Consider the following 17,358-nt stretch of genomic DNA (forward strand, 5'->3'; position numbering starts at 1 on the left):
TGCTGGGACAGTTCTATTTTGGCAATTCACAGCAAGAGATAGGAAATAGGTAAGAGCACCAACAAGAGGCTAAGGCAGGTGTAAAGTTGAACAGATCAATGATTTCCCTGACACAGATTCTCTCTCTGAAGGTATCCTAGGATATTTGCAGCCTTGCTACTGGTAGACTTTTAAAAGAAATGGGAATACATGCACAATTTGGAGCTGTAGCTACCGATCACATTCTCTAATTCTATCTGTTCAGTTGTGAAGGAAAAAAAAAAATTAAAAAAACCAAAAGTAAATTTACCTGGATCCTGTAACTCTTTTATAATTGTCCTTAGAATACACAGCTAGGATGCTGACCCCTGAGCCTATGTTAACCAGCAGCATAGGATATGGATTATCAAGGCAGTAAGGCTTTTTCTGGCACTGTTCAGGATCTGTAGGATTTTCAAAATAATAGCACTCTGGTTGGCCATTGAAACCAACAGAATCAACATAAAGGAGGCCCTGGATCAAACAGTCCAATTCATCCAGTTTATAGAGCTGTAGATCAGCCATCTGTAAAAGAATAACAAGAAATTAAGAAACACACATTTCCTAGCATAACACAACACTGAGAAGGACAAAAGGTTCCACTGGAGCACTTTGATCACTTTAATAGTAACACATTATGCTATTTAAGCAGTACAAAGATATAAGCATGAAGTCTGAAATAAAAATTCACTATCTGGCTGATGACAGGTACCTCCCAAAACCAAGATGTGCTACACAGTAATGCCATCCAGTTCGTTTGCCTTTGAGACATTCTGGGCTCTGCAAGCAGGAGTATTTCTCCTCCTTCATATTCTGATGCAATAAGTCTTCCCCCTCATTCCCAACCCAAGAGGAGCTGTGCTCTGCAGCTTTTGAGCAGTATCTGACATATGCCTACACAGCAGCATTCCTCAGGATGCAAAGTGCTTTACCTGATCATCCAACCACATTTCCCAGCAGTTTAATGAAATTTTCAATATAATTAAGACGTTCATATTATGTAAATATGCATTAAATATACAGTGGGGTTTTTTTTTGTACATATCACTAGTTATTCTGATTAATTTTTAAATTACAATGAGCACTTTAAAATGCCACATGAAAAAGAGAGGCATAACCCCTATGTTTGGTGAAAAAACATATAAAAATCCAAACAAAAAGACTGTCAGGCCCATGCCCCCAGCAGACTATAACTTACAGAGAAGGCAGATAACCAGTAACAAAAGCTGACAAAAGACATTCCCTCTGAGATCTTGCAGGTCACCATGACTGTACTTCAACAGACATGTCTACTTGCCACAGCATTCTATTCACTAGAATTATAAATAACATCCCTTTATCAAAATAGGATACATTGACCAACTGTGGAAACACTCCTTTTCATTGTTAGGCACAGGAGAGGGCAAAAAAAAACCTGCAAAGATGCCCATCCAAATCCTGAGGTCATTTTCATCCTCATGCATGCAAAGCAGGTCATAACTAACTGTACTTTCTAGCAAAAAAAAAAAAAAAAAAAAAAAAGCAGCAGAGTATAATGGAGTTATACAGTACACAGCTGGTTCTTCAGTATTTGCACACTGCAGGATGTTTTCCTAACAGCTAATGGAGAAGATTTACATGGGTAGCTATGTGCTATTTTTAATTCTGGAAGCTATATTAAGTCACTATAAAGAGGGAAGATATTTCTGTGGAACAGGCATGGTCAATAGGTTACATTCTTTCAAGCTATTTAAATCTCCCCTGTCAAGACTTTGCTTTACTTGTACCCAGCTCCAGCTTGCCCTAAGTGAAAGCCATCCCACTCTTTGGGTCTGTCCTCTTGTTTTACTTGCCACTCCTCAGATCCTGTAACCACGGAAAAGAAATAAGACCAAAAAGACCCCAAACCAGCAGTCTCAAAGACTCAATATAGATCCAGTTATTCATAAGACAAGTGAGAGAGGTGGAAATAATTTCCTCTTGTTTCTGTCTTTCCTCCTGCAACTCCTGCAATCCCCCTTTTTTTTTTTGGTTACCACATTGCTACATGAATTAAAATTATAGACATGCAGCATAAAAGACTTGAACCATTTAGCTAGCAAATAGAATAAGCATCATTCATGAGAAAAAGTTTTTCAAGAAATGTTACAAAATTCTTAAGGGTACTTTGCAGATATTTTGGATTTAATGAATTTCTATTAGACCACAAGCTGCTTTTGTCTGATCCAGGCTACACTTTTACACTCAGGTAAGCACTAGCCAGAGACCTTGCAAGACACAAACAAGTAATACAAATCAGAGCAGAACACTTCTGACACCAGTACAAAACCACAGGCAAACCCCTCGATTCTACAAACTCTCCAGTCACCTCACCAACTCTGTAAGAACAGAACAAGAGAAACTAATCAGCTTCTTTCTCAAGCACTACACATAAAGCTTTTATTAGGTCCAGCCCTCCATGTATAAAAGATACACTAAAATGTGTTCTGCTTTTTATAGCTCTGTCCTATATTTAACAGTTGATATACTGTAAGCAGAGAAGTCCTATTACTGCTTTCTTTTATGTATGATATTCATAGCAGACTGAAAAACTATTTTCCTGTGTCATTGAAAAGTCTGGTTTTGATTTTTGGAATAATCAACACAGGCATCAGTATTCTATGTCAATCCACCTTTCTTCAGAGAATCAAAAGCTCTGCAGCCACCAGACACCCAAGGCTCCAAACAGCTTACTGAGCCAACACTGTTCTTATTTCTAAACAGAAATTAGGGCAAAGTTTCAAGAAATGTAGTAACCCAGTTTTGTACAAGAAGCCACAACTGAGCCATGGTCACAATTCTGTCCCTTTCCCTGCATTCACAACTGTGTATTTGCTCCCAATGTCTCAAAGCACCAAAAGTGCACTCAGAATAGAGGCACCTGTAACCATTGTAACTAATTTACAAGTAGGCAAATATTTCTTCCTGCTGCCATAACCTGACCTACCACACTCTACTCATCCTCAACTTTCAGCTGTTCAAACCTCTTCTTAGAGGAACCAAAGTTTATGTGCAAATATGCATAACTAAAATGGAAGATGTGTCTAGAAGCACATTTTAATTGGATGCTTTTCCTACAATGTTTACAAAATGCATTTGCAGGTATTTTCCAGCCCTTTACAATTCCTACCATGAAGGCAGACAGCAAAATGGTCAACTTACCCTACTCTGCACTCCTGTAACTATATTTAGCACAGTGCCTCTCTAGAGGTTATGTCAGAAAGTTGGGCTATGAGAAGAACAACTGCAGAACAAAGTAGTGTACAGAACCCTGGAGGGAAAATTTATGATGATTACAGAGGAACCACACGGACATTTTTTAAAAGAATAATTTTTCTGCATTATAGCCAGACTGTAGATATCTCTCTTCTTTTTAAGACTGCTTTTTAAATACTGGGCTAGGGAACAAAACACTTTAGACCTCAAGAAACTCTTCAGGACCATCAAAAGGAGTAACTTAGGACTTCAACCATGCCTGCAAGCAGGTGCCACACACCAAAAGAAAATAGCCAACATTTCCCCCATGACCTTAGCATCACACTCCTGAAACACAGTTGATTTAGGATACAAAAGGTCTGCTGCTACTGTGTACAGATGCTATTCCAAGAAAAATCAAAGACCATCTCTTGTACTCTTGCAAGAAGTGTTGGGAAATTGTATTACTTGACAAAATTTAGACTTGGATTTCTTTGTTGTTTGCCTTGTTTTTTAAATAGTGTAATAGCATAACATTAAAAAAATCATCTGTATTCAAGTATCAAGCAGTATAAAAAGAAAAAACATGGTACCAGCTTGTCTGTGCTTTCAAATATGGAAGCACATGTGTCAAAGACTTGGGTCCCATTTGTTTCTTATTATGGGTGAGGAAATACATCCACTTCAGCAAGGTGAACATGAAACAGCCCAGTCCTCTAGAAGTGAGCTGAAGGCAGCCATGACATACTTGCTCTGGGGTTGAAGTCTAATGTATCACCATTGGTGTGCAGACATATTTTCAATGAAGGTCCAGCTCATGAAACATTTCACCCACTTTTACTGTATTCTGGTGAACACAGCAAAATCTGAACCCCGATGCAGTTGCAAGTTCATTTTTTGCTTAGACTTTCAATGAGAAACATGATTTTTTTTTTCTGTAAAAAACCTGTTAGGAACACAGCATCTGGCAAGTTTTTAATTATCAATTACAACAGCCTCGTTTACTATGTCACTGTGGCTTTTATGTCTGCTGGGCATTGCTCCAGTTTTTATTTCTTAGAATAGCTTACAATCTAGCTTTTCCTTCCATCTCTTCTACTTTCATAAAGACTTTGCTTTCTTTATATTTTATCTTCACTTCAAACCCCAACCATGCTACTTTATGGAGCTGAAAATACTCACATTCAAACAAGACAAAGCCTAATGCAAACAAACTGCAATTCCAACATTCACTGAGGCAGAAGATGCACTCTATATCAGCTTTGGGCAAAAAAGGCACTCATCAGGAATCCTGTGCAGAGCTCTGCCCCCTGGCACAGGAGCCCTAAGGATCTCTCCTCTCTCTTGGCAGAAAGAGATGCACATTGTTTCTCCCATTCCCTCTGAAGAAGTTACTTTACCCATTCTCTGGATGCCTCTTCAACTCCAGCCCAGCCCCTACAGCCTGAGCAGCTGCCTCCAGCCTCCGCAGCAAGAAGATTTTTGAGTCTCATACTAACTGTGAAAGAGTTACACAGCTTACTCATCCTACAACACAGGACAGTGAGTTTATTTATTTGTTTTAAGATTAACACAGTCTATAAGTCATCTTCAGACATTCAGCTCATAGCACAAAGTCAAGCCTTTGAATTAGCTAATAACTGGCACAAGAAAATCACTATCCAACAGCCAAACTCACTTTTAAATAATTTTCCTTTATGGGAAGGTCAAGGCCTGAGTTTGAGTCTGTGTTGGTAAAGAGATTTCCTTCCCCTGTCCCAAATGTTCTTGATTAAGTGATTGGGTGTTTTTAGCACAGATGCTGCTCCCACTGAAGACAGCAATAAAATTTCTATTAAGACAAGTCAGATTCTGCAGGTGTCTGTTCAGGAAAGGAATACAAAGACCCCACCTTTGAGCCACTGCAATCAACAGAAATTTTATAACAGAGCAGGTTTTAATCAAAAGTCTGAATAGTCCTTCCCCTCATCCTGCCCATCCTTTACATTGAGTTGCTTTACAAAACTGAGTGGCAGCCTAGAAATTTATTCCTCATTACATTAACAGCAAACTCCTGTGCAAGTCATGTGTCTGTGCTATCATGGAGGAGCCACAGAGCACAGAGAGATTCACCTCACAAGAGTAAGTCTAAGTACTCCTTACTTTCACAGAAGCAGTTATTGAGCATTTACAGAATATGTGAAGTGACACAGCTGGGGAAAGGAGGAAGGATTATCAGAATTAGGCTGCAGATTCATCCATGCCTTAACATCACTGTTACCTGAAAATAAAGACTGCCAGCTATAAAGACCATTCAGAGTCTTTCAGAGAGAAGGTAAAAAAAGAACAAAAATGCAAGAAAAAACCCTCTAGGCTGGAAACAGTCCTTTTGGTGAATTACTTACTGATGCTCTCTTCAATGAACATTAAGTGTAACCATATGGTTGGTAAAATTATTTCTGTGGTCTAGTTTAATGAATAGAGTCAGTTTTCCTACTTCTAGGGTAAGCACTCAGATGTTCAGAATGAGTCTCATGATTTGCCAAGCTACTGGCTGACAAGAGATCCCACATACTTCCAGCAATCAGCAAGCAGACCATAGAGACTTCCTCAGGTATCCACCTCTCCAACACTGCAGATCACATAAGGGAGGTGAGACAGCTAAACCTAGGTAGCTTTGTAGATTTAGTTGCCTTTTTATAGAAAAATAAACAGTCTTAAGGTGACCAGACTATGTCTCACCATTGTATGTTATTTTTTAATACACAAAAGCAACAGAGATGTCTAGATCAAACCTATTTAACTCATTTAGGGATTCAAAACCAGACAAAGGAACAGAGACAAGTAATAACAGGGTATTTGCCTCTCTATTTTTAAGGAGAAAAAGCTTCTATGATCTTAGAAGGCTTCCTTCCTTGGGATTTGAACATTGTTTTGCAATGTATTGGATCTTTTGTCCTAAATCTATGCAATCTTACAGTCACATTGAGAAATACTTCGAAAAGACAAGTAACTTAAAAGCCTATACAAAGGAAAATAAAGGGCCAGAACAAAACCACGTTAGCTAGATAAATGAATTTACTAACATTTAGCCAGATTTTTAAATTAAAATAACAACATTCACAAACATACCTTAGTTTTTCCACACTGCTTCTAAGTAGCAAATAGCATATAAGGCATTTTACAATACTGAAATCTGCAGTAGCACGATTTAGACTTGGCACATATTCTCTACTTCTAGAGGTGAATTAGTGGTCAAATACTTGAAACAGGTATTTCAGAACTTTGACAGAGCAGTCCTGAAGCTGTTGTCCAGTGTCAATTTATACACAGCAGAACACACTGATAGCCAGCTGCTGTTACCATGGCTAATGAAGTGTGACAATTTAAGTGCCAGTACCCAGAACATGCTGACCTTTGAGAGCGATTAAGCAAGCAAACCTCCATGTAATGGATAATATTCTGCTTCTGTAATTCTCCAAGGATATTACTGCTTGAGCCAAGAAACACTTGCTATAAAGGAAGCTCGAACAGGAACTGGATAGCTGGAAGAGGTGTCCAAAGCACTTACTTTAGTCCAACTGCACTTCACTGATAGCTTTATGCCAGAAAACTCCCCAGCCAGCCTTTATAGGGTTTGTCTTAAACTACCTACAGGTGTTGTAGCACACAGGATGTTAACAACACTGCAGAGGTGTGGAATTTCATGCCTAAGTCAACCAGTTATTTGCTACGTGGCCTTGTATTTGTGTTCAATAGTTGGCAAAACAGCCCCAACTCCTCCAGCCATTGCTTCCCCTGCTCTACTGACTATACTGCAGCTGAGATGAGACTGATCCCTTGCTGTGGATTGCACATTTACAGCCTGTAAGGCCAAAGCTACAGAGAGAAATGTTCAGCTCTGCAAGCTATCAGGTAACTTCCAGTTGAGTTCCACAGCTGTGGGAGCAAGGAGCATGAACTTCCTTACTAAGCACCTGTATCTGTTATTACATGATGCAGGAAGAATGAATTTGGAGAGACTGACCATTCCAAGGAGATAGTCAGCCTCTTCAGAAAGTCCTCAAGTGACCTCCCATTGTCACTAAAGAATGTGGCCTGAACCATTCCCAGGAAATAAGATACTCAAACACACCTCAACTGAGGCCACACTGACTAGAACTAAAACTCACCTCCTACTGTGGTGCCAACATCCCTAAACAACACAAGGCAAACACGTTTTTGAGGACTTAATCATCAGTGGACTCTAACTTGTAAGGGATTTGCAGTCAGCCTAAACAAGAAATCTTGCACTAGTAGTGGACTACTACACCAATTCAGAAACTTGATAATCCTTCTTTGGACATGGAAACAGTCTAACATTCACTGAAAGTGACTGCAAAACAGCCTAACAGTTGGAATTCATGTTGAGCTCTTAGAGCATTCTTTATCCCAGTTAGAATCCCGGTCATATGGTATGCGAGGATATTGATGATGAGAGGGTATTTACAGAGAAAAAACCCTCTTGTACAGCAGGGATGAAGCCTGGGAGGTAAATATGAAGCTCACAGAGCCAAGGACTGCAGTAAAGAGCAGCTGGTGATTCAGTATGAGAGCTCCCTGGATGGAAGCAGAGACAGAAAAGCAGCTGTCACCTGCCATACCCAGTGGCCATCCCTCTCCCTCAAAATCAGGTCAAAAGTTAGGGACACAAGTGCCAGACCCACCAGTCAAGTAAATCATTCACATTAGTCTTAGTGACACCGTTCTGGAAAAATCAGATTAGTCTCTTTTTCACAGAAAATAAATGGAGATATGTCCCAATACAGACAGATGCACAACAGACAACTGCCTGAATGCCTTTTCTCTTCAACATGGTTTGTACTATAGCTCTTTGATGCTTCTGCACTACAACCAATTTTTGAAGAGTACTCTTGTGCAAAACTTCACATTTACATCAGCTTCTGGAGTTCCCTGCAAAGGCTATTTTAAAATCTTTGGGGATCTGAGACCTACTCATCTCATGAATTGCCTTTCTTTAAATGGCATGCTCACAGAATTGAAATCAAAAGCTCACTGGTATTATTATGTTCCCACACACTGTCTCTCCCCCGTGCTCCAAGAGTCTTCTGGACTCTTGACTTCAGTCTGTTTGAAGGTTAATACAAAGGGAAGGGAACTGGAATCAAATCTCCAGCCTGTTTGGTTTCATATCTGGTTTCCAATAACCAGTTTGCAAGTACCTGTAGTGTCAGGCTTCTAGGCTGTCATAACATACCCTCAGTTGATTATGAAGCATCTAATCATCACAGCCATAGTCTAAAACAACTCCTCCTTTACTAAAAACATCCTGCACAGCAACACTTCAGTAGAACAGCCAGCAAGTAGAGTACCCTTCCCTCCCCACTCCATCTTCTCAGCAATGTCACCAATTAACAAATGTGAATTGATTCTGTTGCTCCTAATCAGTTAGGATGGACTAAAAAAAGTTATTTTCCCAGCAAGTTTTAATAGATGGGCTCTCACAATGTCTTTCCAAAGTACCTCCCACTGAACCATGTGAACTGCTCACGTACCGTTCTAAAGTCTTCCTCAAACTTGTAAGCGCCACCTCCTGTGGCACAGAGCGTAGTGTGCAAACTGGAGAAGTTCTTTTCACTGCCCATCTGTATGAACCTGTGCATGGCACAGCTGGGGAAGCGGATGAAGTGCAGGTTTCCTTTGCGTCCACACATAGTCAAATTTTTCAGTTCCAGGTGCACATCGCGAATGCCAGTTTTACCATAGGCTGTGTTGGAGGTCAAGTATTTCCTAATGCTTTTCAGGTTTTCCACCTCCTCCTGCTCCTCCTCTGCAGTAATGTCCTTAGGTTCAAAGTAGACCAGTTTAACCAACGTTCCACCGATATCCATTCCAAACCATGGGAACGCTAAGAAAAAGGGGTTAGGGAGGAAAAAAGAGAATGTCACTAAAAATAGACAGAGTAGACAAATCACTTAAATCATTTGCTGAATGACAATTCAGTGCAGTCACAGTAGCAGTATCTATTCCTGAGAACTGGGAGTCATGCCCAACTCATATGCTTTAAACACATCTCTAGGTTAAGCCTTCATAAAGCCGCAGTTAGGAAAAAGAATAAGGAAAACCTCAAAATATTCTTGTCTGAAGAAGCAGGCTTTAAAAAAATGAAAACATTTTTTCCCAGGAAATCATTTTACTCTTCAGTCACCACCTCTTGACAGAGCACATTTACTGCATTTCACCCAATGGCTAAGAAATGAAATGAAATTGTATTTCACCCAATAGGCTCAAATTCTGCTAAGAATTAAGGAGACGAGGAGGAAAAAGAAACAACAAAACAAACAGGAGAAGGAGATTTCTCAAGTCATATTCCCACTGTGTAACATCTACAACTGCCTTTCCAAGCTCAGTCAGAATTTCCACCATCACAAGGCTGTGTCTGGAGAGGAGCAATACAGAGCTCCCATTATGCTGGGGGCCTCCAGACCCCAACCCACCAGAACCAGCAGCTCTGTTGGACTGCAACACTTGTATATAGCAGCCAAAAGTGAGCTGGCTTATGTATGTTCAGTGTTTACCACTGACAGACCTGTCCTTTGAGTGCAGACTCCCTTTGCTGGTATATGTGTTAGTCTATCCCATAATTATATAAGAAACGCCACTATTTGCTTCTCAGCTTGCCACAGCTGGCCTTGGTCCTCCAAAATCTTCATTTTGGTAATAGCAGAAGAAAATTACTATAGAGAACAGCCAGCAGAAGACAGTAACTGAATCAAGCTGGTCTACCTGTTCCACTTATATATGCATACATTTTAAATAGTAAGCCAGGTAACTTTATGAAACAATAAGAACTGAGAATACAAAATCTATATACAGGCACTGCAGATGGAGGGAGCTAGCAATGTTTCTTAGAAAAATTAAATTAAAAGTACTGAGTATATGATTAACATCTAAGACACACTTCTAAAATAGCAGTCCCACAGTCACCTTCCTGCTTCTCAGGGAGAACCAGACAGACTTGCTAGAAAAATGATTCTACCAACTAAGGTATCCCAACTTAGTGTTGTTACAAACTTGAAACCATAAATACCATATGCATAGCTAATTTTTCTGCCAATGAACCTAAAAATAAACAACTTGGGGCAAACACTTTAATAAGCATAGGAAGTACTTCTCACACTGTCCTTCCTCATGTGATCACAGATCACAATTAAGTTACTCATCGTCAGGCTGAAAGAGGCTTAGTCTTTTTTTCTTACCCTAAGTGTCTCAGCATAAGCTGGCTGAATAATTTGAAAGTCTAAATTCTCCAATTTTTAATATGCTCTCCCTGTCCAAACCAATCCTTAAATGTCAGACATTTAAAACAGTTATTTCACTTCATTGCTGTATGCCAAGAAATTGAATCATCAGTTTCTCCTCCCAGTTCCCCATGGACAAGGCAGGCATAATGCATAAACTCCAATGAAGTAGCTGTTATCTGTTGTAAGGTCTGATTTTTTTCCATGCTATGCAAGCTGCACAAAGACAGTGAAATTAAGTCTAATTTGAGGTTTATCATGCTATGCAGATACATGAGAGTTCCCTGAAATGGGAAGAATTCAAAACAAGTGTGTTTAAAACAGGCTTTATTTAAAGAAGAAAAATATGTTATGGACTAACCTGCAACTCAAACACTTGGGAAAGTACAAGGTAAACATTTATGTGAAAGCTGTCTAATCCACACTGCACAACACTGCAATGCAGTGGAGCTCAGCCTGCCAATCCCATTAGTGATTTACACAAATCTTTAATAAAGCTACTGAGAACTTTAATTACCTGTCCCACTGGAACAGTAAGTCTCCTCCTCAGATGTACCTTAACTATGCAAGCAGGAAGTTTCATTTTAAAAGCAGCATGGTTGGACTACGCAATACAGAACCAGCCTGTAGCTAAGTATAAGCCATTTTCCATTATTTTGCACTAAGGGCATAAAACCTGCTCCACTCTACCTGCACCAACATTTGTTTGAAAGCCATAGTGTAGACTTCATCTTTAAAAGAGGCAAGAAGTGTTCCATCCTCCTATCAAACACAAGCCCAGCAATAAAAGTGTTAAAGTAAGCACTAACAGCTGAGAGTTATTCATAAATGACTGCCAAGAATTTCACTTTTCATCTTAACATTTTAAAGAGTTATAACCAAGTAATTCACAAAGTATAAGTACTGTAGAAAACAGCTATGAAGTTTCTTCAACTCTGCATAATTCTTGGGATAGCTACACATAATGCTTGCATTTATAAAGTGAACAGAAATACCAGGACACTTTTTTTTTAGTTGATTCTCTCTGTGAATCTAAGTTCCTTTCATTTTGTTGTGAGCCAAATGGACTGCTGCAGAAAGAAAGGAACTTCTGCTTTTAGAACACCAGCAGTTTTCTTCAGCACAAATAAAGAGCCCAAGATCAGACAACAAAACCAGATGTTTCAGTTATGCAGAAAAACAGCTTGGTATTCTTCTCAACTTCTAATACCAGCTCTCTGTTGGAATTACTTGCAAAAATTCAACAACCATCTTGACTGGTTGACCAATCAGAAATTAAAGTCTCAAAGTTTCTAACAAGTCACACTGAAATTCATGTAACTTTTGCACAACTGGAGTGAGAGTAGAAACACCTCAGTATTCCAGTGATTATTTTAAAATGTATCCATTGTATCTCTTGTTACTATCAGTATGTTCCAAATCAAAATGCACCACTGACCCACCATCAGTTCTTTTCCATATCTATATGAAATTCATATCTCAACAGGTACCTATACACTTCAACCTTCCTGGTTCCACTGAGTGTGGTGCCAATGGAAGTGTGCACACAGACTGAAGGTGCTCCTGGGGTTTGCTGCCTCTGTGAATACAGAGCAACAGGATTCAGAGGCCACCAAAATTAACAGAGCCTGCCCAGAACTACAACCAGGGGCTATTAAAGAAAAGTGTTTCTGTAGGTAAGTTTTCCATAGACTTGAGGGAAAATGGGGAGAAAATTGTGGAGGTGGGGGGTTTTTTTGTTTGCTTTGTTTGGTTTTGGTGTTGTTTTTTTTTTTTGTTTTTTTTTTTTTTTTGCTTGGTATGTTTGGGTGGTTTTTTGTTTGTTTGTGGGGTTTTTTGGTGTTTTTGTTGGGGTTTTTTTGGGGGGAAGGGTGGAGGGAACAGTGTTTGAGGTTTTCTGTTGATTTGTTTTAAACTGGAAGTCCAGCATTTCATTGATGACCTGAATAAGTGTCCCTGAATTACAAAAAGACAGGAAAGCAAGGAGGGGAAAGTAAAATCCATCCCACCCACACCTCAGGCAGATAGTCAAAAACTGTGTAATTTACTAGGAGGAGTAAAGACACCAGATATGTTGTAGAAATGCTCTCACAATGCAAAAAAATGCACTTCTAAATTAAAATTGTCTGATAAAGCCAGCGAGCTGATTTCTCTCTTTTCAGTAGGTATGCAACATACCCATTGCATCAGTTGAATCTATAACTGTGGCAAAACTAGAACTATTCTACTGCATTGCTACACAGCAGTAAGTCAAAAATAACACTGTAAAATCTAGTTTTAGGTCCCACAGAACCAATACAGAAAGCATCAAGATGCATCATATGTTCTTAAATGTCTAGCATAAATCAAAGCCTCTACTTATATATTTTAAAAAATTAATTCTCTTTATGTTAATAAACTGTGCCAACTACTTAGTGGTTTGTTGTCGTGAGATTAAAATCTGTACTAGTCCAAAATTTAGCTGCAGAAGCATGTGACAATGCAAACAGAAGGTATCTACAGCATTGCATAAGTAGGTAATCTGATGCACACCAACAGCTGTGTATCTGGGGCAAAGGTTCACTCATGAGAAATTCCATGACACATTTTACCTAGTTTCTGCATTAGCTCTGCACTATCAGGCCATTCCTACAAGGCATTATTATATTCAGATTTCAACACCTTGTATTTTTAAAAGTCTTATGCTTAACACACAATATAATGAGGGCATGTGGAAAGTAAATATCAAAACACAACATTCTCCTCACAGACAAGAGCCAGGAGAAGCAAGAATGAGGGGGAACTCCTGGGTCATCAAGTAACATTTACCCCTACTACAGAAGATAATGAAGAGTAATCCTTTTCATACATTTAACCAACCACCACATAAGGTCAGCTGAATCTTTCTGCTCCTCAACATTCAGAGAGAGATTGTGCTTGAATCCTGCTGGTTAGAACCTTCTTTTACCTGAGCCCCGGATTTATTCATGACCAGTTTGCAGCAGTTCCTTCTTTTGCCAAAACTGTTTCAACTTATACATCTCCCTTACAATACCTGTATTTCCTCAAAGACAGACACAGTATTTCAATTTTTTAATCAATAATTTAAATGGTGGTATCAATACTCTGAGATCTTAATCATAAGTATCTCAGATGAAATATCTTAGTTTCAGCTGCTTTTCTTTCTGAACACACATATGTTGAAATCCTATTACTTCATTTACATTTCATTTGCTTTGTTTGACACTTTGATGATCTAGGAAGTTCCAGTGCTAATTTGGTCCAGAAGAGGTGAGAGCCAAAAACAGTAACAGGTGAAAAAAATCAAAACAAAACACATGACATGACATAGTATTCTTACAACTTCTGAAAGCTGATTTTTATTAAAAAAATTAAGTTATAATAGCTTACACAAATTTTTCAATTACTTCTTCCTGTTTTACACAGCTATAAAAAATAAAATGGAAGCATCTTTTCTTCTTTGAATGAAACTAGAATATGTAGCTCAAAAATGTATTATATCTGCTTACTAATTAAAGTTTCCTCAAACCTTAAAAAGCTAGAGGTAAATCATGCACACATATCAGGTGAAGCCTTCCAGTTCATCTTCAGTAGCAGGAGCATATTGAATGCCTTCCTCCTCACCAGAAGAGCAAACAGACAAAACCCAAAAGTTGCAACAACCCCACAAAGAGCTCAAACCCAAAAGCAGAGAGCTTTTTGTTAAAAAGGTGTGACCATCCACACAAATGGTTTATACTACCATAAACTGGTTTGAAAAAGAAAAGTGACACAAGCCTAATATCCCTGACAACCCATCTAGCTAAATGAAGGAATAAAGAAAGGCAAGGCAGGATTCCCAGCAGAGGCTGCACCAGGAGTCCTCTCTCACTGCAGGCTTATCAGCAAAGCACACTGGATCATGGGGAATCTTCCCTTCTGAGAGGAGAAAAAGACCTGTGAACATAGAATTCTACCTCACTTTGTCAGAAAGTAAAAACAATTAAAGAAATAAGGGTTTAAAGGAATAACTACTGCAGAAAGATAGGTTTCATTTGTTGAAATATTGGGAAATGCCAATTATCTCATTAACTTCACCACCACACAAAGCAAACCCTGCAATCAATACTGTTCTCACATGCCATGTGGCAACAGCACTTCATTTTGCAATCTGTCCTTAAGAAAAGAACAAACATCTGTAAAGGTCAGGATTAAAAGCATCAAACAAACCAGTAAAAATGGTACTGTGTAGTATTCACTAGAGGAGGATGCAGTGGAAAGGCATGCAGGACCAGGACAATTTGAATAATAATGTAATGAATTTTTTAAGATGGTGACAATGTGCTATCATTATTGCCTGTATGACTAATACTAAATTTCAAACCTTTTCTTGTACAAAATAAACCATACATATTAAAAAGCTTATCAGCAAGCATTAATGTATTTTAATCAGCAAATAAATTGCCCTCAAAATAGTTCTACAAAGCACTTCCATCAGCTGCTGTTCTCATTAAAGCCTCATTTCACTAAAACTCCACACCTAAAGATTCAGTTGTCATACATCTTGGGCAATATAGTCAGTCACCTATGCTTTTTACTTTGATGGGATCTTTTTCCCCCTCAAGATAGGATGGAAATTCCAAAGCCCTCATTCTTTCTTAATCAAGTGATTACATGAATCCCTAAAAGCTTGACTCTTTGCTTCAAAATAGTTTTTACTATTATGGAGTGTTTGATATGCAAGTGCTGACTCTCCTTACTTACACCAATCAAAATGTAAGCCAGTCCAAGTTCTGCAGGTTTTGTTCATGAAGAGAACGTGAAGCAGGACAAAGACTACAAAAACAGTTTGTGACAGAGAATGACTTGATCATTGATAGGTTAAATTTGATAAGAGGACTAAATTAACTATCAACAGGTATTGCAACAAGCTGTCTTTTGTACTATCAACAAGCACTACACAATTAATCAATCAGAGAACACTCCAAGGGAAAGTGGCACGAGTAGCTCACCAAAAGCATTGTAAAAGTCAGAAAAGGCACTGGCTAATACGCAGTCCTGTGAAAGGTGCAGCTCTTTAAGGCTGTTTCTGAATATTTTGTTCTGCTTAAACAGAAAAGTTTTTCTTTTAATACTCACTTCAAAACAAAGGAAAAATCCAAAGCCCAGAGTAGCTGAATGGACACTACTTCCTCCTGAGTAGAAACATCTTTAAATTTTGGCAGCAGGCAGCTGTGATCCTGACTATCCCTATTATCCTTTTGGAACATGCTGAACTTGCAACAAAAAAACCAAACATTTGTGGGTTTATGTGAAGGGCTAGCAAAGTGAGAGTGAAAAGAAACTTCTTCCCTTAGATTGTCTTACTTGCAGGGTTTACCATGGAATTATTCAATACCTCCAAGTAAGCGAGACTACTAATCAATAAACCATAGAGTGTTAAGGAAATATAGAATCAATAAATAGGACGTTTGACTCTCAGCCTTGAAACCTAACCTGAAATAGACACGCAGTTCACGAACACTTCCTAAATGAGAAGCACATTACAAATTTCAGCTGTTTACAAACATTTTTCCTCGCCAGTCAGAATAACTTGCGCCGGGTTCCCAGATTCACTTTTTCCTTCATTCTAACAGCGTTCCGGAAAGGAGCACACACCAAGCCCGCAGAGCCTTCCCCCGCTCCCGAGCGCCCCGGCGTTACTCACAGTGTTTCTTGGGCACTATGAGCTTCATGTGTGCGGCGGGAGGCGGCGAGCGGGGCAGGACCCTGGCACCGCCCGACGCGCTGCTCGGCACGGAGCGGCTGCTCGGTGAGGAGCGGCCGCCGCCGCCCGCCCGCGTTTGTGCCGGGCCGCCGCTCCCCGCCCGCCGCCGCCCCATTGGCGCAGGGCGGGCCCGGCCCACGCGAGAGCGGGGCCGTGCCCGGGCGGCGCCGCCGCATTGGCCGGCACGGGGCCCTCGCTCCGCCCGCCCGGCAGCCGGCGCTGGGGGGCGGAACGCCCGCGGCGCGGAGCCGGGCGGCCGTCAGCCCCGGCCGGGCGGCGCTCCGCAGCGAGGGAGGCGGCGCGGGACCGGCGGCCGCCTGACACCGGGCCGGGCTGCGGCAGCGCCGCGCGGCGGGGGCCGGGCCGGCGCCGCTCCCCGGAGCCGCCGCGGTCATCATCACTTACGTGGCCTGTGCCGCCGGCCCGAGTCCACCCTCCGGCGCAGCCTGCATTTCTTGGCCGGGGAGCCGTGGCTGAGCGGCGGCAGCTCCGGGCGCAGCAGCAGCGGGTGCGGCGGCTCCCCGCAGCCGCCGTTGCTGAGCGGCGGGCCCGAGGGGTGGAAGCCGTTCTGCAGCAGCCCGCCGAGCAGCGAGCAGGAGGCGGCGGCGGGCGGCGGCGGCCCCGCCGAGGCGGCGGGCTGGGCGCGGAGCTGCTCGCCCATGGCGGCAGCTTCTCCCCTTTGTCTCCCGGCTCAGGTCGGGCTGGGCGCGGCGAAGCCTCGGCTCATGCCGGCGCCCGCAGCTCCGAGCGCTGGGATGCGGCGCCCGCCCCCCCCCCGCACGGCGCAGGCGTCCTGCCCGCAGCGCGCTGCAGAGGGGCGGCCGCCGCCCTCGCCGGGGACGCGGCGAACCCCCCGCCCGGGCAACGTGCGCGCTCCCGGCGCCGCGCCCCGCACCTGCGGGCTCCGCCGGCGGCCCCGGGAGCGCGCCCGAGCGGGCGGCGGGGCACGGGCACCGCCAGCTGCCCCCGGTGCCGCTGCGGCGTGGCCCCGCTCCCGCGACCCCGCTCACTGGTGCACGCTGAGCAGGCTGCCCCCGGCTGCCGGGTCAGTTTGGCCTCGGCGTACCATGGCGCACACTCAGTGACTCAGGTATCTGTCTC

At 41.7% G+C, this 17,358-nt stretch overlaps 1 protein-coding gene across 4 annotated transcripts in view; it reads right to left on the bottom strand.

The window, feature by feature from the left end:
- PANK1 (pantothenate kinase 1) overlaps positions 1 to 17,358 on the bottom strand; it is a 35,269-nt gene that overhangs the window by 9,601 nt on the left and 8,310 nt on the right. For 2 of the 4 annotated variants that reach the window (XM_058810305.1, XM_058810304.1), the window contains exons 1-3: positions 16,663 to 16,918; positions 8,766 to 9,118; positions 290 to 543 (exon numbers count right to left, since the gene is read on the bottom strand). In XM_058810305.1, coding sequence (XP_058666288.1) covers positions 290 to 543; positions 8,766 to 9,118; positions 16,663 to 16,918 — 863 coding nt within the window. Of the gene's footprint in view, positions 1 to 289; positions 544 to 8,765; positions 9,119 to 16,197; positions 16,347 to 16,662; positions 16,919 to 17,358 lie in introns of those variants that run through there. The other 2 variants (XM_058810307.1, XM_058810306.1) reach the window with 2 other exon arrangements.

Source organism: Ammospiza caudacuta, chromosome 9 (assembly GCF_027887145.1).
Source record: "Ammospiza caudacuta isolate bAmmCau1 chromosome 9, bAmmCau1.pri, whole genome shotgun sequence".
NCBI classification, from domain to species: Eukaryota; Metazoa; Chordata; class Aves; order Passeriformes; family Passerellidae; genus Ammospiza; species Ammospiza caudacuta.